The 25,457-nt window shown below is 46.9% G+C and overlaps 1 protein-coding gene across 1 annotated transcript in view; it reads right to left on the reverse strand.

Moving 5' to 3' along the window:
* Nucleotides 1-1,870: 1,870 nt before the first annotated feature.
* PRKX (protein kinase cAMP-dependent X-linked catalytic subunit) overlaps nucleotides 1,871-25,457 on the reverse strand; it is a 74,358-nt gene continuing 50,771 nt past the window's right edge. Inside the window, exons 4-9 of the mRNA XM_025984630.2 lie at nucleotides 22,735-22,854; nucleotides 16,363-16,458; nucleotides 12,931-12,988; nucleotides 10,827-10,904; nucleotides 8,844-8,991; nucleotides 1,871-6,571 (exon numbers count right to left, since the gene is read on the reverse strand). Of these exons, the coding sequence (XP_025840415.2) occupies nucleotides 8,866-8,991; nucleotides 10,827-10,904; nucleotides 12,931-12,988; nucleotides 16,363-16,458; nucleotides 22,735-22,854 (478 nt within the window). The 3' untranslated portion in view covers nucleotides 1,871-6,571; nucleotides 8,844-8,865. The remainder of the gene's footprint in view (nucleotides 6,572-8,843; nucleotides 8,992-10,826; nucleotides 10,905-12,930; nucleotides 12,989-16,362; nucleotides 16,459-22,734; nucleotides 22,855-25,457) is intronic.

The raw sequence follows: 25,457 nt of genomic DNA on the forward strand, positions 1-25,457 counted from the left end.
GAAATGTCACATGGTTCCTCGGAGTGAGCAGGAACCAGATGGAGCTTAAAGCTGGGCCGGGCAATGGATTCACAGGGAGGCCTCCAAGGAAGAACTGAGTCTTTTGCGGGCTCACTTCTGCGATCTCTAAAGTGGATAGACACCAGCCTTTGCAGGGTTTGTAAGTGCTGGAGGAACGGCTGGATCATGTGACAGCCCCATCTTTAGTTTTTTGAGGAGCCTCCATACCGTTTTTCCAGAGCGGCTGGGCCAGAGTGCATTCCCGCCAACCGTGCCCGAGGGTTCCGATTTCTTCCCATCCGCGCCAACACCTGCTGTCCTCTCTTGTCTCTTTGATGATGGCCATTCTAACAAGGGTGATGGGACATCTCACTGTGGTTTCAGTTTGCATTTCAACGAGACACCTGCACCTCCATGTTCACAACAGCCAAGATATGCCAAAAATGAGTGAGTGGATAAAGAAGATTGGTTACATACATACAAATGTCTTCCTTAACGTTTTGGGGACAAGGTTATGAGATTTTTTTTAATAAAAATGCAAAAGGAAAAAAAATAAAATAAAATAAAAAATAAAAATGCAAAAGGATGGTGGCTTCCAAGGAAGTAAGAGAACTGCATGAACAGAATATGTGCTTTGAAAAAAAAAAAAAAAAAGGAAAAACCCTATGAAAGCATCTATAAAGGGCAAGGACATACTCCCCGGATAATTTCTCTCTGTCCTTCAAGAACCCTCTGGTTTTCCCCCCAAAATACATGCACATACACACTACGCCGTCTCCCAAACCACAATGTCACCACATAAGCACCTACTCTACAGAAATTCTGGAGCATTCCTTGCTCACGAGGTTTGGAATGAGACCCTGTAGTTTTTCCTGAAAGACTCCCTTTTCCAAGGGGTTTCCATGAGGAGGGGAGGACAAGCTCCATCAGCAGGTGAACAGGCTCCTGTGTGACCATCTGTTTGTTGAGATGTTCCGCTATGTGGCTGCAGCAAGTGCAGTCACCATTACTACTGATTCCGGGTTGACCTGAGTGACGAAGGCAGGACGTTTTTGGCAAGCAGCAGGTGGTTTGCGGAGCCAGGTGTCAAGCTAGGTGAGTAAAGAGAACGTGCATTATGAATGTGCAAACAACCTATTTATTGATAATGATAATGGCAGCACATTTTTAACTCGCTGCAAAGGCGATATGCCAGGTCACCCTTGGGCACTAGATGAGAATCTGGCCAAGGATGGCCTGAGCAACAAATTCGGCCCCTGACCTGTGTTTTTGTTTTAATAAAACTTTATTGGAACACAGCACGTTCATTTACAGATTGTCTAGGGAAGCTTTTGTGCTGAGACCTGGTGTGTCCTGCAACATTGAAAAAAATGACACAATAATAACACATTGTGTATAATATACTTGAAACTTGCTTAGAAGAAAGAATTTAAAAGTTCTCAGCACAGGGCACCTGGACGGCTCTGTGGTTGAACATCTGCCTTGGCTCAGGTCCCGGGATCGAGTCTCACATCAGGTTCCCCGAAGGGAGCCTGCTTCTCCCTCTGCTTATGTCTCTCATGAATAAATAAAAAACATCCTAAAAAAAAAACAAATTCTCATCAGAAAAAAAATATGTTTACGACTCTATGTCATAAACATATAGATTGTGATAGATTTGATAGATTCTGACTACGTTTATGGTGGTGATCGTTTTGCAATATACAGAGATATCCAATCATTATTGTACGTCCAAAACTAATAGATCATGTCAATTATACCAATAGAAAACTAGAAATTAAATTTAAAAAGAGACACTGCTGACTCTTGAACTAGATGAACCCAGAAAAGCTTGCCCTGTAATCAAAGAAGCAGACCAGAATCAAGTGTCTTAAAAGATACAAAGTTTTTATTAAACAAACCTGGAATGAATAGTATTATTACATAAATTAGGCAGCAGTAAAATTTTCCTAGGGTATATATATATACAAATCACAGTGATTTTCATTGTGCAAGAATTGAAAGAATTAGCAAGACTTTTTTTTTTTTTTTCCACATGAGAAGCTGGGATGACCCCACAGGGCTCCCAGTGCTGGCTCGCCGGGGCGCACCACACCTGCAAAGGCACTCCATCTCGCATCTGCGGCATCCCACGGCCACCCGGGGGCCCCCGACACGTGCACAGGTGACCCGGCCAGGCTGCCCGTAGCACAGCGCAAGGAAGAAGGAAGCTACGACCTCTCTGCAGAGCTGAAAAACCATCTCAGAGGACGAGACGCCCTGAGTGTCAGAAGGCTTGAAATCCCATCTGCTAACACACACACACACACACACACACACACACACACACACGCATAATGACTTTTCCTTTAAGTTAACAGTCGTGTCCACCAGGGAAGAGCCAACGAAAGCGTCACAGAATGCGTTACAACAGGACAATTGACAGGAAACCGTTACAGCACGTTTGCCTTTGACTGTGTAGGACCTTCCCTTGGATGCAAGCCCATGGGGTCTGCAAAGCAAACTTGGCAGGGAAATGTGACGCTTGGTGATATCAGCCCTCCTGCACTCCACCCCAACCAAGACACACATGCACACGCGCACACACACATCAAACTACCCCAATACATTATTGACACAACCGTTCATGTGCTTGTCTTCTCGGTTTTGGTAAGTGGACATCGTCCACTGACGGTGAAGCAAAGACAAGGCCTTCTCATCTCCGTAAGAAACGGGGATACGCGGTACAATACCCAGGACCTGCCCAACGCCGATAAAACCCACACTCTCGGTGGATGGACCTCCGGGAAAAAGAACTCAGGCATCATCACATTCTAAATCTGCACCGCGGGAGCCGTCAGGGGCTTCTGAGAATGTACATCATTTGAGGATGTCAAATCAATTGGTTGGGGGAACAACAACAACAAAAATCCAACCAAGTATTTTTCCTGCACTACAGTAACCAAGAAATGGCAGAACAAGAATGTCGATGTTGTCGTGGGATTGGACGCAGACTGAAGCACTCCCCGGGGCGGGCAACCCTCAGTGCTTAGCGAGTGGGGGCTCTGGGGTCTTCAGTTTATGGCATGGAGCCATAGTTTCACAGTTAAATTGGTCCAAGATCTAGAGGCAGCGTAGGTCATACACAGAAATGGCAAACGCATCCCACACATCCCACGTTCACGCGACGGCCCAGCGGTACCAGCGATCCTGTCGTTGGTGACCAGGGTATGAGTCCTTGAGTGCAGAGCACAGAACGAAACAGAACACTGTACCAGGTGCTCACGGACAGATGGGTGACGGGTGGTGGGAAGAGGATGTGAGCCGGGCACATCCATCCATCTCCTTGCCGGGCTTTCTTGCGACGCATCGACAGGTCAACAGCAGAAATCGCGCTGCGCTCATTGCCGCAGCAGATACGTTTCTGCCCAGCAGGACCCTCACGTATGTTCTGCAAGAGCTGGAAGTCACCCAACGCAAATGGAGGATATGCTGTACGGCCCGTGGTGATTTAATTTCCTTCTTAGCTCTGCAGACCGTGTGTCCAACCAGGTTAGTGACAATCCCCTCGGAAAAACAACACCCGCCCCAACACACTTCTTCGCAAAACATGCGTTTCCTGAGGAATTTCTTTTTAATGGTACGTGTATTTGAGGAAAATATTGCCAACTCATAAAATTGCATAGAACAAAAGGAGTCTGTAGTTTTTCCCCCATGCGAATTTTGCGAATATTTCCATGACGTTTCTTCCCGTGACTTCTGCGCACGGATGTTTGACCAGATAACCTGAAAACTGAAGTGTCCCCACCCGAATAAAGTATTTCTCAATTATATACGGTGAGGGTCCCATGTGTTTGGGACTCATTTTGACTGAATCAGTCTTTGCATTACGTCACTCTGTGTAATTTAACAGTCCAGCCACGGGCAGTTAACACACGGCATGTGCCACTTTGAATATTGAAATGGCAAAGACTGAGTTTAACACCATCTGGTATTCTTGGAATCCCCTTTAATTTTTAATTTGTTCTGCATGGTGGATGGCTGATGACAATGTTTTTAAAGAACTGTGTGATCTGTGCATTCCAATGTTGGCGTTTTGTGTGTCTGTGTGTGTGCGTATCTGTCCAAAATTAAGGCAATGTATTTCATGCTTCCTTGAGGCTATTTTCATATCCTATATTAAATCCGGGACAGTGAGAATTAAACCTGAAAATATGCGTATGGGTCAATGTGTATCTATGTACAACGTTTTACCGTGTTCAAGAAAGGTGTTTCATTTACTTTAATTTTTTGAAGCGCGGGGCTCCAAGATAATAATAATTTACTTTTACAAGTCAGAGGACACGAGATCTTTGCTTTCCCTCATGGGTTTGTATCTCAGTGCATAGGTCACTTTGCTGACTTAGACTTGAAAGAGCCAATGATCAGTTAAGAAACTTCATGGTGAACGTATAGCCGGTTCTGGCACCTGACTTAATGCAAACAGCATGGGCATTGCTCAGTACAGGCTAAAAAACACTGTTCTGTTGGAACATCCAGACAGCACGCCTTGTGAAAATAATTTTTCTTTGAATTATACATTATAAAGAGTTTATTTTACTAAATCTTGTCGTCACTCTGATCTTACTGGATTTGGATTTGAAGAGCAGCTCATGCATGAGAAAGGAGGAGATACCGAGTGGCTTCGATTTCAGGGTCTTGTAAAGCTTGGATGATTGCACGTGTTCATCACCTCATCTCCCGGCACACAGAGCCCCGGCCTTCCAACTTGAGAGCAGTGTCTGCTCAAAGCTGCTAAACGACTGGATGGCCATCGACATTTTGCTGCTTAAACCCACGTGTGACTCTCCCCCACGGCGGCTCTCTGCTTCCGTAGATGTGCTTGCAGAAGAGAGGTAGGAAAGCTCACACGGAAAGAAAAGACCTTCCCAGGCCCGGCATTGGAAAACAACATGTATGATGGTGAAGAATCCACGAGGTGACTCAAGAACGTGGGAGCTGGAGACACCTTGAGAGGGTCCCCACTCTTTCTTCTCCTGCATCCAAGTGCACCAACACATCTCCCAGGGCATGCGCATGCTGACTTTTCCGGACCCGGCATGGGAGAAGAAAGGGTATGCAAAGGGAGGTCTGTGTGGGTGTCCCTCTGCAGTTGTTGAAGGGCCTGGTGCCTACTAGAAAGTCATCGTTGACACCTACTACCAGGCACGTCACAGGTGTGAGCAGCTCTGTTTGTCCAGCTGAGTCACGGTGAGCAGAGAATGGGCCACCTCTTGAGATTCACACAGCAAAGTTCAGAATGAGGAAGAGAAGCACAAGACAGAAGCCAAGGGATCATGGACAGCACGGACCTCTTGTCTGTGCACCGTTTTCTGGGAAAACCCACATCTAGCAACACGCTCCCTGGAGCCCGGGCCACAACTACCTTTCATTAAGTCAATCCCAAGGGGAAAACACAGTGCAGGGTGCTCTCCGTGGTATCTTCACGATCAGGTCCAGAGAGGAAAACACAGAATCCCAGCCCTGAGAAGTCTCTACAGGGCCGCCCTACCTATGGTAAGACCAGAGTGTGCAAACTAGTCAAACGCTCTCAAACTGAACATTTACGGGGACAGGAACAAGAGAGGTTAATTTTAACTACGCTGAGAGCTTACATCCTATAGCTCATTCGTGTCTTACTTTTTCCCACAGTGAAAGTTAGAAGAAAACCTTGGCATGAAGGTCATCCATGCCACTGAGGCAACACGGAAAGTCATTTGTTAGCTTCTGCATTTTGTTGAAGCTAGAACTCAACTGGATTTTAAGAGGAAGCCACCCCTCCCCTACCCTCACAATGGAATATGAAATTTTTGGATATAATGCAGGAAATTTCTGAACTGTGTTCAATTCCTTGAAGAACGTTAATGGCTATTGGCTATTCTCAGACTCAAATTCAAATTGATAGGTCCTCCTCTTCCCCTTTTGGCTTCAAGACCTAAAGTCACTAGACATGAAGTACTAAAGACATGGGATGTGGACCACCCCATGATGTTTTCTCCACAAACTACAAAACGCACATGAGATGATAAAAAATACAACACGTCCTATCTGTTGCAGCTATTGTCGCCAAGAAACACGGATCTGGAAAGGGCAATTTGGAAAATAATCATAGGCTCTGCTGAGTATGAAGATTTACATCACGGCACAATTCCTGTGCACCAGTCAAATGGTCTTTTTACACCCGCACACACACACGCACACGCACACACACGCCACCTGTGGTTATAACTGAACGTGCTCCATTTAAACTTATAAAGTTAAGTCTATGAGGAAAACCAAGATATCACAGTAGGTTCATCACACTAAGAGATAAGAGAAAATCTACAACGAAACAATTTTCCAAAATGTCCTACTGTGCAGTAGATTTCCAGTTGCTTAAAGATGCTTAATTTCCAGTTGCTTAAATAATGCCAGGTCCATGACTTTGTACGGATCTCCAGTCTCTTTATATACATCCTGACGTACAGAATTCGGAAATGTCTTTATCCCACGGACATGACCCTTTTTCAGGACTCGTGTGCAGCTCTTTGTCCCCGGCAGGCTTCAAGCCATCCTGTGTGCCACATGACATAAGAGAAAGGATTTTGTTAGTTTTCAGAATGACAGGGTACGTTTTGTCATAATCATACTCATAACTCAAAAATGACTCAATAAAACACACACACAAGAAGAAACTTTCCATTGAAATTCTTGCAAAGACCCACAAGCAGGAATTCCAAGGGATGGGAGATGCTTAATAAAATAATTAAGCTGTGGGGCGCCTGGGTGGTGGACCGGTTTTAGCATCCGACTCTTGATTTCAGATTTTGGGATCGTTAGATTGAGCCCTACATCGGCCTTCACGGTCAGTGAGGGGTGTCCTTGAGAGTCTTTCTCCTTCTCCCTCTGCTCTTCTCTAAATAAGTAAATAAATCTCTAATAAAAAATTAAGCAGTATTTTAATGGTGGGTCTCAAATGTGGTATGATGGCATCATGCATATGACTATCCCATGCTCATCTATGCTAAGAGAAGACATTAGGTGGATTGCACAAGCAAAACCAGGTTCTGCTCGATGTGCTTCGCTGCAGACCCTTCCAGCTCGACAGAAAACATTCCATTATGAAGCCAAATAAAAGCCAAAGTGTGAGGTCTTTCCATGCCAGGTGTGCTAACAGCGTGCTCCAAGGGCTGGAAAGATGTGAGAATTCACTTTCCAAAGACAAGTGTCTTTCCCTCCTCGGCTCTGGAGGACAGTGATGAAGCTGCACTTGTGTCTCATCACTGGGAGAAATTTTTGCTTCATGAAGGAATATCCTCCTGCACGGGCGGTTGCGCCTGGGCACTTGGTGCTGAAAACTCAGGGCTCTGTGTGTCATCCCTCGACCCCACCACCGTGTACAAAACGCTGAGAACACATGAAAATGTTAACATGTCCTTCTGCTCGAGGATGAGACTGGGATCCAATGTTGTGGAATAAACAGATCAGGGAAATGACTTCTTGATACCCCAAGGTTCGCCAAGGAGGTCATCGCAGTGTCCCCACCACTGACCCAAGTACGTACACAATGATTCCAGGTGCAAAAAAATGCCGTTTGTGCATCCGTTCCCAAGGACATGCCCCACCTGGAGGAAGTTATTCCTATGTGCAGAAATGAGCTTTAAGAAAGGTAGCTGGACCAGCTGGGGGCATGATTCTCAACCGTGAATAGAAAACTATCCATTGAATACATGACAAAACCCATCGGACAGCAGCTCTGTGTTTCCCTAAGTCAACTGAACAGTGTGTCTTTTACAAAAAGGCCCCAGCCTCTGACTATCAATGATGAGTCTTCCACTAGAAAGCAATCCACGTCTTCCAATCATTGGAATATGCCTGAATGAAAGTAATTCATAAAATATTATGGGCAAATCACTCAAAATTGAAGCAAGCGAACAGAACACACACAAAAAACAAAACCAAGCTCAGAAACATCTTTTATCTTTAAAACTCATGAACTGGACTTCACTAGCTTTGCAGAAATTGGAAAAGCTAAAAAGAGTCTTCATTTTAAGAGAACCTCAGGAGAACGATGATTATGTGTTGAAAAGACTAAAACCCATCGAGCAGATGTCTTCCTTTGTCATCCACACAGCCATCTCTTTCTCTTATTAATTTTTTTCTTCTACGTTTTAACTTTTAGGCAGGTTTCCTCTCAGTATTGGCGTGGCCATACCAGCCCAGAGCAGGGTTCTGGTGGCACCATGCCTCCCTCCCCGCCAAGGCTCTATAGTGCTATCGTCTGCACATGGTATTGACCAATTATTTCTCCCACTCCTCATAAGCGCTGTTGGGGAGATAAACACAGGAAAAAGCAAGAAAAGTCACGGGTAGACATATCATCGGCAATATGCTCACGAGAAGGAAAACCTGATTTAGGTGGTATATATAACCAAGCTCCTCATGGAATGGGAGTAACTGAAAGATCTTTACTACCCACATTGAAAAATCCTTCAAAGCCATACGTAGATGCCAGACACATAGAGTCATAGACTTTCAAAGGTTCAAAGAAATGAGAGACTCAAAAATCCATTGTTTTCAACGTCCAATCGAGCTTAGAAAATTCCATACAAGGTGTTCCTGGGCAGCATGAGGCCGGAGGCAATGCTGTCTTGGCCGCACTGCCCACCGTGAGTAACACACTCCGGAGCGTTGATGAGGCTGCCGCCAAGAAGGCCTCCATCTTGCTCTGCCCCACTGCTCCTGTCCCAGTGGATGAGGAAAGCACCACTCGGCCAACGCAACATCCCCTTGACATGGGGACACTCAACCTCCCTGATGCGTAATTATTGAAACAAAAGATATACCTTCCAGATGTGGGTCCTGCCCTCAGAAATTCTTGAAGACTTCCAAGTCTTTTGGAGACACTGGAGGGGCCGTGTTCCAGTCATTCTCGGGGTATGCTTCAAAGTTGGAGGTATCACCCTCGCCGCACAGCTTGGGCACGATGGGGGGCTGCGGGACCAGGGCAAGACACAAAGGCACAGTTAGGAAGCAATGTTGCTTCCAACGTTGCACACCTGGGTGGGACGTGCATCCCTTCATGTCTATGCCTTTACATAAAAGTGGAAATGATGGGGGGGGGGGCACAAAAAGCCAAAGCTGAATTCCCTTGGTTTATGAACGTGGAAAGCTTCGAATCAGAGACACTGCAAATAAAGTATCCGTCAATGGTGCAGGATGAGGAATGAAGGAACGAAGGATGGTAGCCAACACTTGCTTTTTTTTTTAGACTTGAGACCCACCCAGATGACCTGTGAATGCAGATTCCCAGGCCTTCCCAGGGCTCAGTGATTCTGATGTAGCTAGTCCAGCAACCAGGGTTTGGAAAATCCCAGAAACATGTCAAGAACAACGGGTGCCAGTTTTAGTATCACTGACCCAAGCCTCAATCCTGCATCAGTAATACGAGGTCACTGGCATTGACAAAGAGGTTGGCCAAAGTTTCCCATAGAGGGCCAGTCAGGAAATATTTTTGATTTTGCAGGCTGTCAAATTTCTGTGGGGACTACTCAGCTCTGCCTCGATGGGGGGAAAGCAGCCTCAGACGACATGTAAATGAATGGAGGTGGCCACGTGCTAATAAAACTTTATTTATAAAAATTAGCAAGGGGCTTTGGGAGGAAATAGAACAAGGGAGTAATTCTTGGTAATACAGACCTCCTAATATCGATTTGGTTTTTAAACAATGAAAATGTATTATTTATTCAATTAAAAAAATAAATCATTTAATACAAAAAAAAAATTTTAAAGTTAAAAGCAGCTTACTGAGACATTAGTGGTCCAGGCTGAACCCAAGATTCTGGGCTAGGGGCCCAGAAAGGCATTAGCATTTCTCAAGTCTTCCCACTGACTCTAAAAAGTGCAAGGTTGAGAACGTCACTATTGACGACTCCTGTCAAAAATAAATTTCAGGGATCCCTGGGTGGCGCAGCGGTTTGGCGCCTGCCTTTGGCCCAGGGCGCGATCCTGGAGACCCAGGATCGAATCCCACATCGGGCTCCCGGTGCATGGAGCCTGCTTCTCCCTCTGCCTATGTCTCTGCCTCTTTCTCTCTCTCTGTGACTATCATAAATAAATAAAGATTAAAAAAAAAAGTTAAAAAAATAAATAAATAAATAAATAAATTTCAGTTCCAGGTCGCCTGGGTGACTTAGTCGGTCAAGCAGCCAACTCCTGATTTGGGCTCAGGTCACTATTTCAGGGTCATGAGTTCGAGGTTCAAAGCATGTCCCTTAATTGGCTCCACACTCACTGGGGAGTCGGCTCGAGATTCTCCCTCTCTCTGCCTCTCACCCCACTCATGCGCACACACTCTTCTTCTAAAATAAATAAATAAATACATCTTTTAAAATATATTTATATTTACATAGTCCGTTCAAAGAACGGTGATCTAGAAAGCATTCTCCATCTAATCCACCACCATCACTGCACGATATCTGTAACTGCTGGATGAACACCTAATCTGTGTTATGTCATCTATCATTCCCCATTAGAAGTTGGTGGGATGGGACTTTTCCCGGTCATAGTTCCAGTGAGGGACAGAGCCAAGTCTAAAAAAAAAATCTGATGGAAAAATCTTAACTGGTTACCTCTAGATGTTTCTGTAGCACTAAGATTTCCTCTAAAAAGGGATCTTGGCTTATTGATGATTTGAGATGATCAGTTGTATTCCCCAAATTAATTATGCACCAGCCATAAATAAATGAGTCACAGAGTCAGGCTCTGCCCCTCGCTGAAGACAGGTAAAGGATGCTGAGTCACCCGTCGCCCGCGAACGTATGTTGTACCTTCAGTTTCCTTTGTGGGACCGCCTCCCAATCCACAGTTCGGAACCACCGGTGTCGCTTCACGTCATCTGCTCCATTCTTCAAAAGAAACAGGCATCATCAGGAGACAGAATTTTCATGGGACAGCAAAGAAAATATTCCAGGTAATCTCTACCTTACTTAGTATAGCACAAAAAAAGAAAAGAAAAGAAAAAAGAAGAAAAGGAAAAGAAAAAAGAAAAAAGGGCTATGTTTTGATTAATTAATTATCCCTAGGCCGTGAGCTAGGGGGAGATGTATAAGTGAAGGAAACGAAGCTGTTTGTGTTCAGTTTGTGTTCAGTTGTTCAGTTTGCTAGTAGAAACAAATCCGGTCATTACTACCATGAACTGCATATAAGGGTAAGACTACGGCTCAGGCTCCTGAGATAAAACGAGACAGACACATGGTCATTTCTGCATCTGCCACCTATTTTCATGTGGACCGTTTTCTTTGATATTTAGAGTCCTCATCATATAGACATGGAAACCGAGGTTCACTAAATGATATAATTGGCTCAGGGCTGCGAAGCTAGTCAGTCACATGAGTAGGACTCAAATCCACGATGTGCAACTTTAGAGATCGTAACAGCTACCCAGCAGTACCTTCCAGTTACATTATCAGTATATTCGCGTCACAGTGATGATGTGTTGGGGTCTGTCTGCTTCATTCTCAAGTGTGATGCCAACCGCCCACTTGCAGGGGGCAGTGGCATCATGGTCTCTGAAAATCCTTCCCAAGTGTTCAGCCTCCGACTCTACCCTTCTTCCCCGTTTTTATGGCCCTTGGAGTGACTTTTTTAATCGATTAAATGTTGGGAGTTTTTAAGATAGAAACACATGAATTCTGTGACACAGGAAGAAGCCAATGGATCTGAATGTAACATTAAGTTTGTGAAATATCTCCTGGAACCTGTGAAGAACTTATTTGGAAATAGGGTGTTTGGAAATGTAAGTGAAGGGTCTGAGATGAGCTTGTCCTGGACGAGGGTGGCCCTACATCCAACGACAGGGGTCCTTGTAAGACACAGAAGAGGAGCCGCAGACACGGAGGAGTCACATGAGGATGGAGGCAGAAATGGGAGGGGTGTGGCCACCAGCCCAGGGACGCTTGGGGCCCCAGACGCTGGAAGAAGCAGGCGGGACCCGCCCTGGAGCTCCTGCCCTGGACCTCAGGGGTCCTGCCCAACTTGGATCTCAGACTCTGGTCCTTTGTTATAGCAGCTACAAAACACGCATATGAGCTATCATACCGTTTATGCAACCATCCTTAAATATATTCCCGTCCACATGAGAAGTCTGTGAAAATCATACATGACGTACACATTCTCAAATGATTCATTCACACACAAACGTGCACACCCATGTTTATGGCACTATTCACAACAACCCAAGTGTCCATCAACAGACGGATGGGTAAGCACGACGGGCTCCACCCATGGAGTAGGACACTGCCATGAAAAGGAACGAAGCTCTAACACCTGCTACCATGTGGACGGACCCTGAAAACGTGATGCTCAGTATGAGGAGCCATACATAAAACGTTTCCTTAAAAAAAAAAAAAAAAAAAAGTTTCCTTATGTGTAATTCATTTCCGTGAAAGCCCAGAAGAGGAATTCCACAGAGACAGAAAGTAGGAGGGCAGGAGGGACGGAAGGATCGGGTAACAATACCTAAGGCTATGGGATTTCTTTTTGACATGAAGGAAATGTTGTTTAACATCGACTGTGGGGATGCTTGCACAACTCTGCAAACGTATTAAAGCCATTGGCCTGCACCCTTTCAATGGGGAGGGTTGTACGGTATGTGATTTATTTGTAGGTCAATAATGTGATTTGAAAAATCGAAATAAATAAGCAAAATACTGACATCGTTCAGATCATCGGTGAGTTGTTTAATCGTTTGGAGAGAAGAGGGGATGACCGGTTGGATAGACCCAGTTGGATTTTGCCTACCCAGACCCCCAGATTGGAAGTTTGGCCCATAATTAAACACGATCACCGTGACTTTGTTTCTATAAATAGGAATGTATGGTGCCAGGTAATGAGTGTGTCTAGCGGGTGATACACATGGAAACAGACACTGACCTTCATGTTTCCGAGGCGCCTGGTTCTGTCAACAACAAGCAATTTCCTAATGAGGTCTCTGTTTGGAGGAAGGAGACAAGAAGAAGACGCGTCTTGATACGGACCCAAGCAAACACAGCATGTCAACAGCAATAAAATCCGCCCAGCACGTTATGCATTTGGAGAGAGGATCGATTTTTCACTTTGCCTCTGCATTTTCCAGCAATTGTTTCTTCACCAATACTGGTTTCTAAATAATTTACCCAAAGCTGGGTTGGCTACACAGAGGGACAGAGCGAAGGGGGAAAGGTGCATTAAATCTTTGGGCAGAAAATGAGCCTTTCAATAGAACACACGGGAAGATTATGTGCCCGCCCCGAGTGTGGCGACATTTCACTTAAGATACACCTATGAGGCTGTCCCCAAAGGGAAGACATCTGCTTTTCACAAAGTAAATGGCCACGCTCTGCCCTAAGGGTCTACTTATTTATGGGATCCTGGCTGTACACTGCTTGCTCTCCCACCGCATACAAACGTCTGTGAGTCCCCTGAACTCTGCGGTTCCACTCAATTCTTCCTCCTAAATAGCAGGCCGTGTCAGAATACAGGCCAATTAGGATCAGGCCAGGCCTATTAGGATTTGACGTTTAAGATGAGCGTCAAGACTTTCAGAAGACAGGCTACTTGTAAGAATAAAAGGTAAGGAAATAAAAAGAGTGTGTGAGTGTGTGTTTGTGCATTTGCACATAATCTATTGGATATATTATGTATCATAATCTCTAGACACTTCAAATAGAAACTGAAATCCCTCAGGCCAATCGAAAGACCCATGGCCCAGCCTCAAAAAGACCCATGACACGACTTCTCATAATTCAGATATACCATGTGCCCCGGGGTCAGGTGCACACACCCAGACTCACCCCATGGCACAGGCATGGGCTGTGAAGGCAGGAAGGCTGAGATCCCAAGGCCCATGACGATAGATGCGAAGGTCCAGGGTCCCAAGACCCTTGGGTGCCTCATGTCTAGACTGTGAATCACCAAGCACCACTCTCCTCAAACAATCCCAAATAAATGCATTTTTTTTTCTCCTTCTCTTTCCCTACTATTTGCACTCCTGCTGGCCATGTCAGGGCATATACTTAAAGCTGTCCATACTGGGGTTGTAAATAAATGAAGTTTTACTTAAAATATAAAATCACAGTCTTACAAGACTTTATGGTCCCGAAAACAAAGGTTATGGTAGTAAAGGGGTCGTCCCATATGGCAAAGCCACGTAGGAACTCTGGAAGTGTGTGAACTCTGGACGTGCCTGGAATCCTGGGATGGGCTCCGTGTCCGCTGGCGATCCCCCAGTTCACGGAGCCTGAAATTATACATCGTGTTCACCCCCTGCCTGGCTTGTCTCCGACCGCTCCGAGACACGGAGAAACACTGGTTAGGTATTTGTTCTACCGCCATGGCAACAAGTCCTAAAGCTTTTCTGTCCTTTCAACTGTTTAGTGCCTATAAATAATGTCAGAGTCAATGGAAAGAGACATGTGCCTGGGCAGGAAGGTGACACAGTCAGACGCCAAGCTCGTGTGAGCCAACAACAGGGGCCCGTGAGAAACGGAGTCACAATTCTGCCGTCATGGCGCCCAACGGCAATGGTCTGGATATGCGAGGCTCATCAGGGTCCTGCTTCTCAGCCAACTCACGGAGACCTACCCGATTGTGTGAAGCAGTCAAGTTTTCTCAACCGCCATCTGTAGTCAGCGATGCACCCAAGGGTCCCCGCTCACGTTACCCGGGGCAAACGCAGCAACAGCAACATCTAAGCCACATGTGTGTACTGTGGCCTGGATCCCACCAGGGTGCGTCCATACCAAGGGAGCAGAGGTCTACGCCCCCCTACCTGCCCCAAGATTAATCCAGAATTTCAGGGCTCAATGGTAACCGCCAGTTGGCAGATCCACCAATGGACATAGGTAGATTTTAATCCAAGCAAACCACTGGGAAATTGTTGGCATATACACGAGTAAATGTTTAAAAAGTCCACATGACATCATGTCACTCAACTCTAATTGGATTTGGACTCCGGGGGGTGAAATGCTCTATAATATTTTTCATTTCTTTCTAGAGAAAATAAGCTTTGGACTGCTTCATCTCCCTTTGCACCTCGCCATCTTGCCATTCACCGGACAAGTGCCCTCCCTTCCGGATGCTTCTTTTTTTTTTTTCGGATGCTTCTTTTTAAATGGAATCTCCTTCCCTTGCTCGTCTTCTAAAACTTGCCTGGTGTGTCAAACAACACAATTTTGGCCCAAGCAACCCCGAGAGACACTGCCTTCTCCTTGGACGGTGAGCCTCTGGGTGGAGCAAAACGGCCTCTACCACAAGGAAAAGCAACCAGATGCAGCCAGTGGTCCCAGCAGCTGACCCAGTGTCATGAAATAAGTTTTCTCTGGACTCGCCTCCTACAGGTGGCTTTAAAACATAGCAAAGGGGGCACCTGGGTGGCTCAGTGGTTGAGCATCTGCGTTTGGCCCAGATTGCGATCCTGAGGTCTTGGGATCGAGTTCTGCATCAGGCTCCCCACAAGGATCCTGCTTCTCTCTCTGCCTATGTCTCTGCCTCTCTCTCTGTGTCTCTCTTGAATAAGTTATTTTTTTAAAAAAATAAGTAAATAAAAATAAAAAATAGCAAAAACAGAAAAGTTTCATTGTTGAGTGAACAAAATGACCCCACGGGATCAGCAGGGCTTGGTACACCCAGCACGTCACCTGGGAAATGCACTGAAAGAACGAGAAACCATGGAGAAAGAAAAAAAAAATGTCTACCAGGTGACCAGATGGACGAAGATAACTAGACCGCCAAACGCATCCTTAAATTTTAAAAACTTTAGGTTTTCTCCCCACTGTTACCACAAATGTAATGAACTGTGTACCCTATGCTAACATTGAAACCATCGAGAAGTTCTCATAGCAGGTGTTCATCAGTCCCCATGTCAGCATGAAAAAGGAATTTAAGAATGAAAATTTAAGACGGAGGAAAAAGATAGACCTGCTAAAGCCATCAACCTTCCTGCCAAATGCAAAACTAGCAAGAGGGGGCGGGGAGGAGGGGATGTGGGGGTGGGGACGGACCCTTTTCATCAAATAGCCAAACGGCTCTCTTACTAAATATGATTAACAGATGCCTTGATTGGCTAATTGTAAATGTCATTTCTCTCAAAAGGCATAAAATCTGGCCAAGAGTCACGAAAACATTAAGTCTCATTACCGTAGAATAACGACAACCTCTTCCCTTTCTGTGGAAAGGTGATGGCCCAAAAGACGAGAGGCACAGCGCGGTCAGAAGGTGATATACCGTCCCGCTCGGCAGACGCCTGCCCTGTGATGTCTGGTCTGTGATTTTAAAAATAAACACCCCCCCCTCCGCCCCGGGTGAGGAGGGAAATGGTTTACTTACTTCACACTGAAATCCAAATGTCTGGGGAAATCTATTTTGCCTGCAAGAATTTTTTGGTAAATGCCAAATGGGTTGTCATCAAAAAACGGAGGAAACCTGTAAGAAAAATAAACATCTATTTTTAGTGGAGAGTAAGCATGGAAAAATCTCTGCCTCGCAGCGAGTACTATTTCCGTTCCAAGCGGGCAAGGCATTCAAAACCTCACCCCCTTCAGACCACGAATAAAGTTCTTTATATTCTTTTTTTTTTAAGTTCTTTATATTCTTCATCCGTACGGCAGAATGGAGTATCTAGCAGGTGCTTAGGAAATGTGAGCAGATCAAACGGAAGAGGACGGGTAACACTGTGCCCTATTTTCCTTTTATTTTTTTGGTTCAAGTAGACTACACCTCTATAGCAGCCAGCCTCCAAATCTCCATTCATATAGGTCGCATTAGGGAGCTGGGTGAGGGCAAGGCTGCTTCCTAAATTCTACCTTTTAGGCCACAAAGATCCAGCAAACTGCAGCCGGCACCCCGGTTTCGTAAATAAAGCTTTATTGGCAACACGGCTGTGCTCATTCACTTACGTATCGTCATCTACGGCAGAGTTATCATAAATAAAGATCGTAGTCCTGGCACGGAAACCAACAGACGTACCTTCTCTACTATCTTGAAATACAAGAAAAAAAATCTGAAATACGCTAAATAAGAAATATACTCAAAACTGCAAAGAGCAAAAAAAGGAAGAGAGAAGAAGAAGAAGAAGAAATAGAAGAAGAAGAAGAAGAAGAAGAAGAAGAAGAAGAAGAAGAAGAAAGAAGAAGAAGAAGAAAGAAAGAAAGAAGAAGAAGAAGAAGAAGAAGAAGAAGAAGAAGAAGAAGAAGAAAAAGAAGAAGAAGAAGGAGGAGGAGGAGGAGGAGAGGGAGAGGGAGAGGGAGAGGGAGAAGGAGAAGGAGAAGGAGAAGAAGAAGGAGGAGAAGAAGAAGAAGGAGGAGAAGAAGAAGAAGAAGAAGAAGAAGAAGAAGAAGAAGAAGAAGAAGAAGAAGAAAAAGGAGAAGAAGAAGGAAAAGGAGGAGAAGGAGAAAGAGAAGGAGGAGAAGGAGAAGGAGGAGAAGGAGGAGGAGGAGGAGGAAGAAGAAGAAGAAAATATAGAAGTAAATGAATAAATATATGCCAGGGACCTACCTATGCGCCCTGAGGCACACGTTGTACTTTTGATATTTGCTTGGAGGGATCAGGGCAAAGAATTGCAACTCAAAAGGATACTGCTAATTGAATGCTTTAGAAGTAGAACTGAAATAAGCCCTGGAAATAGGTTATAAAATGGAGTTTTTGTGGGGCACCTGGGTGGCTTAGTCCGTTAAGTGTCCGACTCTTGATATTAGCTCAGGTCACGATCTCAGGGTCGTGAGATCTCGCCCCAAGTCGGGCTCCACGCTCAGCACAGCCTGCTCAATATTCTCTCTCTCTTCTTGTGCTCTAACCATATAAAATCTTAAAAAAAAAAAAAAAAAACCCAACATAGAGTTTTCATATGACATCTTGATGGAAGATGGCAACTTTCAATAGGCAAAAAAAAAAAATTCCAGTTGATTTCAAATCAATTTATAAATAAATAAATACATAAATAAATAACGAGAATATGGGGAGTGCAATGGTGGACTTCAAAAAGATATATCCATGTTCTCACCCTGACAGTCTGTGAACCTCAGCTTCTTTGGAGAAAGAGTCTTTGCAGACGTAACTAAGTGAAAGATCCTGGGATGAGCTCATCCTGGAACAGGACGGCCCTACAACCAACGATAGGGGTGCTTGTAAGAGACCCAAGAGGAGACGCAGACGCAGAGGAGGAGCCCCATGAGGACGGAGGCGGAGACGGAGGGATGCGGCCACCAGCCCTGGGGACGCCTGGGGCCCCAGACGCTGGAAGAGGAGCTCAGATGTCTGGTCTCCAGAGCTGGGACAGGATGGATTCGTATTGTGAGCCACCGTGTTTTTAGCCATTTGTCCCACCAGCTCCTGGTATATGAAGTCTACACACACCGTACAAAGAAGTAAATGTGAAATGCGCCACGTGTGACAAAGGCGCACCACAACCTTCTTCTCGCGTGACATTTCAGCTCCTCAGGGACACACTTTGGTGTGAGCAGAGGCTCGGTGCTGAGAAGGCCGCAGCCGGATCTCTGAGCCACTGCATATTCGGGTTCCGTCACTACAACTTACTTTGGCCACTGGTGCTTGTAGAGCTATGAGCTACCGCGTCCTGAGAACGTGCCCAGGCCAGGCTGGAGAGGAAAGGTCTCTATGGACACAGAGACTCATCCGGTCCTCGCTGACCGGCTACACCTTCACGTTCATAGCTCCCGAGTCAACCGTCCTGGGTGGACCAGATGCCCTTTCCAGCAACGGCTGGGGGAGTCGGGACTCCTTTCTCGGGTAGCGGCTCCACCTGAGGACGCCCGGCCGTGTGATCTCATTGGGGAAATGGGCACGTTCACAAACGGCACGTTAAACACCAGGAGGGAGTGTGTCATCCATCCCTACCAACATTTATGGACAATTATTAAACAAAGTGTTCTCAGGAAGCAGGCGTTACAGGACTGTATCACGGGGAAGGTATGTGAGCAGTAGTTTAACGAGCGGAAAAAAATGATAATAAATGAGCAGCACCAAACCTTGCCCCAAGGAAGGAACGGAAGGAACGGGGATCTGAGAACGAGCCGTGCCGCAGGCCTGCGGAAAGCACCCTGAGAAATCCTCCAATCTGTCTGGGGTCCAACACAATACTTCCAGTTCTTAATTAAGCTCTGAGTGCGAGTTACGTAAGGAACCTAAAGCTGTCTACGGTGCCAGCAGCGCTCCGAAGGACCATCTGCTCACTGGCATGAAGGAAGGTCAAGAGTTTCCTCTTCCAGCTTCATGCCAGTTTTGCTGCTTTTCCCATCATCTCCCCGTGATGGCTTTCACATATCCGCTCTACCCACCTACACCCTCCAGTAGGACGGAACTGTCCAGAAAGAGGCGCCACGGTCGCGGTAACGTCATGCTCCTGAGCACAGTCCTGGACAACCACAGGAAGGACTGGCCCTGGAAGGCGGGCACTTTGGACGTGGGTTTGAGGAAAAGAAGAAAGCGTTCTTGGACAGAAAACAGAGCGGACAGGTGGCACCAGTTCTGGGTATTTGACTTCTTCCTCAAAGAACCCCTTCCCTGGTACGTGCGCACAAAACGTGAAATGTGTCCCTCAGAAACAGTGCCCAGGGCAAAGAGCCAGGCCTTGCAAGGGTTGGGGGCAGAGCAGAGAGTAGGAAAGAGTCCCAGGGGCACCTGTTGCAAGCATGACGGCCGTGATGCTCACTCTCATGGGAACCCTGGGGCTCCACAAGTCTCTTTCAGGAGCTTCGTGAGACCTTTCCTTCTGACTACAGGTCTGAATGTGGATGCATTTATTTTTTATACACCTCCAGCAACCGCGGTCTGGTTGGCGTGTGTGCAGGACACCTCCAGCTGCTGCCAGGGAAACGTCCCAAGGGCAGGAGGGGAAGCAGCTGGAGGGGACATCAAGGAAATTCAGAAGTGGTCCAGGGGGCCGCTGAGTGTGGCAGGAATGGAGAGAGAGTCAAGGAACTCCCAGGAAGGATCGACTAGGCTTGGGGGACGTGCACGCTCTCGAGTCTCTCAAGAAATCCCTCCAGGAAGCCTGGACCCCCTCCTACTGGAAACGTGAAAAAGGGAAATACGTTCCAGTGAACACACGGGGCCCTGCCTCGTAAGAAAGGCAAAGGTCAGGTCATGGTGTTTTGGTTGCGAGTGAGTTTTAACGATTCATCATCAATTATTCTGGAAACAGAGCCTCATGATATATTAGATACTATTTATCTTAAATGCTATGGCTAGAAGAAATGTGCAAAAATTCTAGTAGAATATTAGAAATATCCTATTTCCTAATGTTCTAATACAGCCTTTCTAATATTTGAACGGGTTATATCCTAAAAATATTCTAATCATTTTAATAATTGCTTTTATAAGGTAATCCTAATATATTTACTCCATCCTAATATTAAACTCTAATTTAATTAAATTTTATTCTATTTTAATTCCAATATTTTGTTATATTCTACCAATATTATTTTTCAAACTTGTATTTGCTAACAATATCTCACATTATTCTATATGTAGAATATATTTACTAGAACGTACCCCAGTAATACCGAGAAAACAGGGCAGCCCGGGTGGCTCAGCGGTTTAGAGCCGCCTTCAGCCCAGGGCGTGATCCTGGAGACCCGGGATCGAGTCCCACGTCAGGCTCCCTGCAGGGAGCTTGCTTCTCCCTCTGCCTGAGTCTCTGCCTCTCTCTCTGTGTGTCTCTCATGAATAAATAAATAAAATCTTAAAACAAAAGAAAACAAAACAAAAACCGAGAAAACAGAGCCAGGGAACCTCAGCTATGAAGCCCTGGCCGCCAGGGTTCATTTACCGTTAATCAATGCTGACCTCTAGTGGTCAATAACATTAAGGAAGGGAAATGTGCTGCTGGGCACGCGACGGGACTCGCCTGAATGCGGGCACATAAATATTCACAACTGTGGTATCTTCTCCACAGATGGACAATGCCTGATTCATTTTAACCTTCCGCTCTCCTTGGGATTTCACGGGCTGGGGTGTCTATAAAAAATCTGGTTCCATGTGATTTGCTAGACACGCTGGGTTAAGAGTAATGGAAAATACAAGAGAACAGATAGATGATGGATGGACAGATGGATGGATAAATACATAGACAGGTAGACAGAATAGATACATGATAGATAGATGGGGGAGTGGGTGGTTAAGTAGACATAAGGATAGATGGATGGATGCATGGATGAATGGACGGATGATGGACAGATGGATCAATAAATATACAGACAGACAGGTGCACAGAATAGATATGATAGATGGGAGAGTGGGTGGAAGGATGGATAGATAGATGGTGGATAAGTAGATATAGGGATGGATGGATGGATGGATGGATGGACGGATGGATGGATGGATGGATGGACAGGTGGATGGATAAATATATGGACAGACATGTAGACAGGATACATGATACATGGGTGACTGGGTAGATGGATGGATAGACGGATGGATAGATAGATGGTGGATGGGTAGATAAGTACATAGATATAGGGATAGATGGATGGATGGGTAGATAGAAAGGATGGATGGATGGATGGATGGATGCATAGAAGGATGGATGGATGGATGGATGGATGGATGGATGGATGGAGGGATGGATGGATGGATGGATGGATAGACAAGTAGAGACAAGAAACAGACATGATGGATGCCTGGATGGATGGATGGATGGATGGATGGGCAGATGGATCAACAAATATACAGACAGACAGGTACACAGAATAGATATGATAGATGGGAGAGTGGGTGGATGGATGGATAGATAGATGGTGATTAAGTAGATATAGGGATAGATGGATGGATGGATGGACAGGTGGATGGATAAATATATAGACAGACATGTAGACAGAATAGATACATGATATAGATGGGTGAGTGGGTAGATGAATGGATAGACGGATGGATAGATGGTGGATGGGTAGATAAGTACATACATATAGAGACAGATGGATGGATGGACAGAAAGGATGGAGGGATGGATGGAAAGACAAGTAGAGAGAATAAATAGACACGATGGATGCGTGGAGGGATGGATGGATGGATGGATGGGCAGATAGGTAGGTAGGTAGGTGATGGATGGATGGATAGAAGGATCGATGGATGGACAAATGGATGGACAAGGAGAAAGGCAGATGGATGGACAGATATGATAGATATAGAGAGGTGATAAGAGACGACAGACACAGATGAGAGCTAACATGATAGATGCACGGGTAGAGAGTTAATAAATAGAGAGAAAAATAAATACACATTTTCACAACACTCCATTCTGGCCACACCCTCGGCGCACAAACAGGTCTATTTCCATCATTCTTTCCAACTGAAAGGGAAGATTTCTGGGCAAACCCTCTGCTCCTGCCCTGCAGGGAATCAGGTGTGGAAGGGAATGTGGCTTCGGGTCCAACTGGGAATAAGCTCGGAGCGTCTACCAAGCTCGGCAGCGGGAAAGAAGTGAGCTGAAGGAGGTCACACAGGAGGAGGACAGGAGGAGGCAGCGGGCGTCCCTCGCACGCAGGTGCCTGTGGGCTGCCCCATCCGAGAAGGGCGTTCCCGCCACAGGGCCAGGAGGAGTCCCCACGTCCACGACCTCTACACGAGGGAGGCTTGGGAGAGGAACATCCCGCATGTGCGGTGCCTCCCGGTGCCACGGGAACGCGCGGTTCTAGGAGCACAGGACAGAGGCCCACGCTGATCCTCCACGGGGGCCCTACTCACCCCGAGTGCATCTCAAATATCAGGATGCCGAGCGCCCACCAGTCGACGGCCCTCCCGTGGCCTTTGCTCTGGATGACTTCGGGGGCCAGGTACTCGGGCGTTCCACAGAGGGTCCACGTCCTGGGGACAGAGAAGGGCGCACACACGTTAGCGGTGCTTGGCGAGCGCACGGCCCGGGAGCGCTGAACATGATGACGACATCGGTGACCACATGGCGCCCACCGCTCCCGTGGACACGCGTGGGGACATACGCGGACGTGGCCGCAGAGGGCATGTGCCCTTACAAACACCCGTTAACCCCAACAACCGAAGGCACGTCCTTGCCCTCACCGCCGCCCGCCGTTGCTGCTGCTCACCACTGTTGCTCAAGGCAAAAACGCCGCATGACCCGCTTTCCTACGAAACGACATGGAAAGTCACGCAAGCGTCCACCCACAGGACCCCTCAAGGAGCTACGCGTCTGCTCCACAGGCAAGGCAGGTCCGTCCTCCGGAGCAAAGGCGAAAAAGCTACTGCCGATGTCCTGCCCACCTGCTCCTGCAAAGCGTGGGCGTTTGCTGCGATACTGCGGGTTCCTGGTCATTTTAATCTCACCGGTGGCTCCTAGAATCCGTATGTGAAGGGACATAGTTGCTGTTTCAAGGGGGCAGGGGGCTTTTGGAGGGTTGTCTCTGCAGAGGAGCTGACACTTGCCCAAAAGGTAGCTGGTAGCCTAGAAGACAGCAGGCTGCAAGCAGGGGATGCTGAGCACCCCCCAAACCGGACCCAGCTTGGATGCTGGAGCTTCTCGTGGTCGGCTGTGCCGGGTTTTACTCTGGGCACCCCTCCCTGTGCTCGCTCTCACATCTTTCCCCCAACAGGTGAAAATGCACTGCCTTTCCTCTTGTCCTCGCAAGAGAATTCTCCTTATACCGAAAAAGAGGCACCAGGTTTAATCAAAATTCACAGATGTGTCACGTTTCTGCTGAGATCTCCAAATTTTATGCTCTACGGAAAAACGCAAGACCCGAGTTTCTTCATTTTCTCCTGGTGTACATGCCTCAGCATGGGGGGTTTTGCTATGAAAACTCATCTGTATAAAATATTAAAAAAAAAAAAAAAGGTACAGAGTTGGAGCACCTGAGTGGTTCACCGGTTGAGCGTCTGCCTTTGGCTCAGGTCATGAGCCCGACATCTCAGGATCGAGTCCCACATCGGGCTCCCCGCATGGAGCCTGCTTCTCCCTCTGCCTATGTCTCTCATGAATAATTAAGTAAAATCTTAAAAAAAAAAAAAAAAAAGTACACACTTCCAGGTAGAGATGACTGAGTCCTGAGATGGAATAAGACTATTTCACGTTTGAAGTCTACCGAGAGGACAGACCTCCGTGTCCTCACCGTCCGGAAAGAATGGGAGCCAGGTGAGACGATGGGAGGTGTCCGTTCACTTGGGTGTGGTAATCCCACCCTGACCTGTAGTAAATCACGCCATATACCTTCTAAAAACCATACTGTACCTCATAAATACAATTCTTATTTGTTGATCATACCTTATTATGGGTGCGGTTAAAAAAAAAACATAAGGACACGGACACGCACGGAGGGAAGACCCGTGGGGGCACAGGGATGGTGTCTACACTCTGGGAACCGCATGAGGTGACCTGAAGCCAGGCCGGAGGCTCAGGGCAGACCCTTCTCTTGGGAGCCTTTGTGGGGCCAGAGCCCTGCAAGCACCTCATTCCGGAGCTCTGGCGTCCAGAATCGCGGGAGAGTACCGTTGCCCGAAGCTCCCTGTCGGGTGCTGCTGCGGGACCCTGGGAAGGGCACGGACTGCGCACGCCACCAGGCACACGCCTCTCCCTCCCCCTGGAGCACCTGCAGGCTCGGCCGCACACGTTCTATATGGAACCTGAGCGAACCGACAGCGGGGAATGTGGAAATACAACCCTGGAGGCCAAGAGGACCCCCACGCCGGCCTCTTTAGTGACTGCCCAGGCCCTGGCCCGCTGACACTCTAAGGACACAGGACGTCGGGTCTCTAAGGTGGGCAGCGGCGGCTCAGAGAGGCTGCTACGGGGCTTCCGTGAGCGCCAAGTTGGGACCCTCCTTGTGGCTTTGCTCCCTGGTTACCAGGAAAGAAACGGTCAAACGTGGAGACCACCCCATACCCGTCGGGACGGCCGTTAAAAACCCAGGAGCATTGGCGAGGACGTGGAGGACAGGGATCCCTCGGGCACTGCAAGGGGATGAGCAAAGGAAACCAAGGCGGGGGGTGAGGAGCTACTGGCACACCCACGGTCAGGCCAGCGTGACTCACAATGGCCAAGAGGCAGGTGCCACCCAAGTGCCCATCAGCGGGCGAATGGATAAAGGAAACGCAGTCCCTTCACACAATGGACCATGATTCAGCCTGAAAAAGGCAAAACCCTGTAACACCTGCTACCACATGGGTGAACCTCGAGGACACGATGCTGAGTGACTGAAGCCAGACCCAGGAAGACAAACACTGTATGATGTCACATGTATGGAGCCCCCAGAGCAGGGAAAGGCAGAGACAGAGGGCAGGTGGCAGCGCCAGGGGCTGGGGGAGGCCAGTGAACAGGGACAAAGTGTCCCTTGGGGAGGATGCCGAGTTCTGCAGGTGGATGGTGCATCTAGTGAACCGTGAGCCTGAAAACGGTGAAGACGGTCAATTTTATCCTAAGCACCTTTTGCAACAATCTTTATAAAAAGTGCAGAGACCGA

This window comes from Vulpes vulpes, chromosome X, assembly GCF_048418805.1.
Source record: "Vulpes vulpes isolate BD-2025 chromosome X, VulVul3, whole genome shotgun sequence".
Taxonomy (NCBI): domain Eukaryota; kingdom Metazoa; phylum Chordata; class Mammalia; order Carnivora; family Canidae; genus Vulpes; species Vulpes vulpes.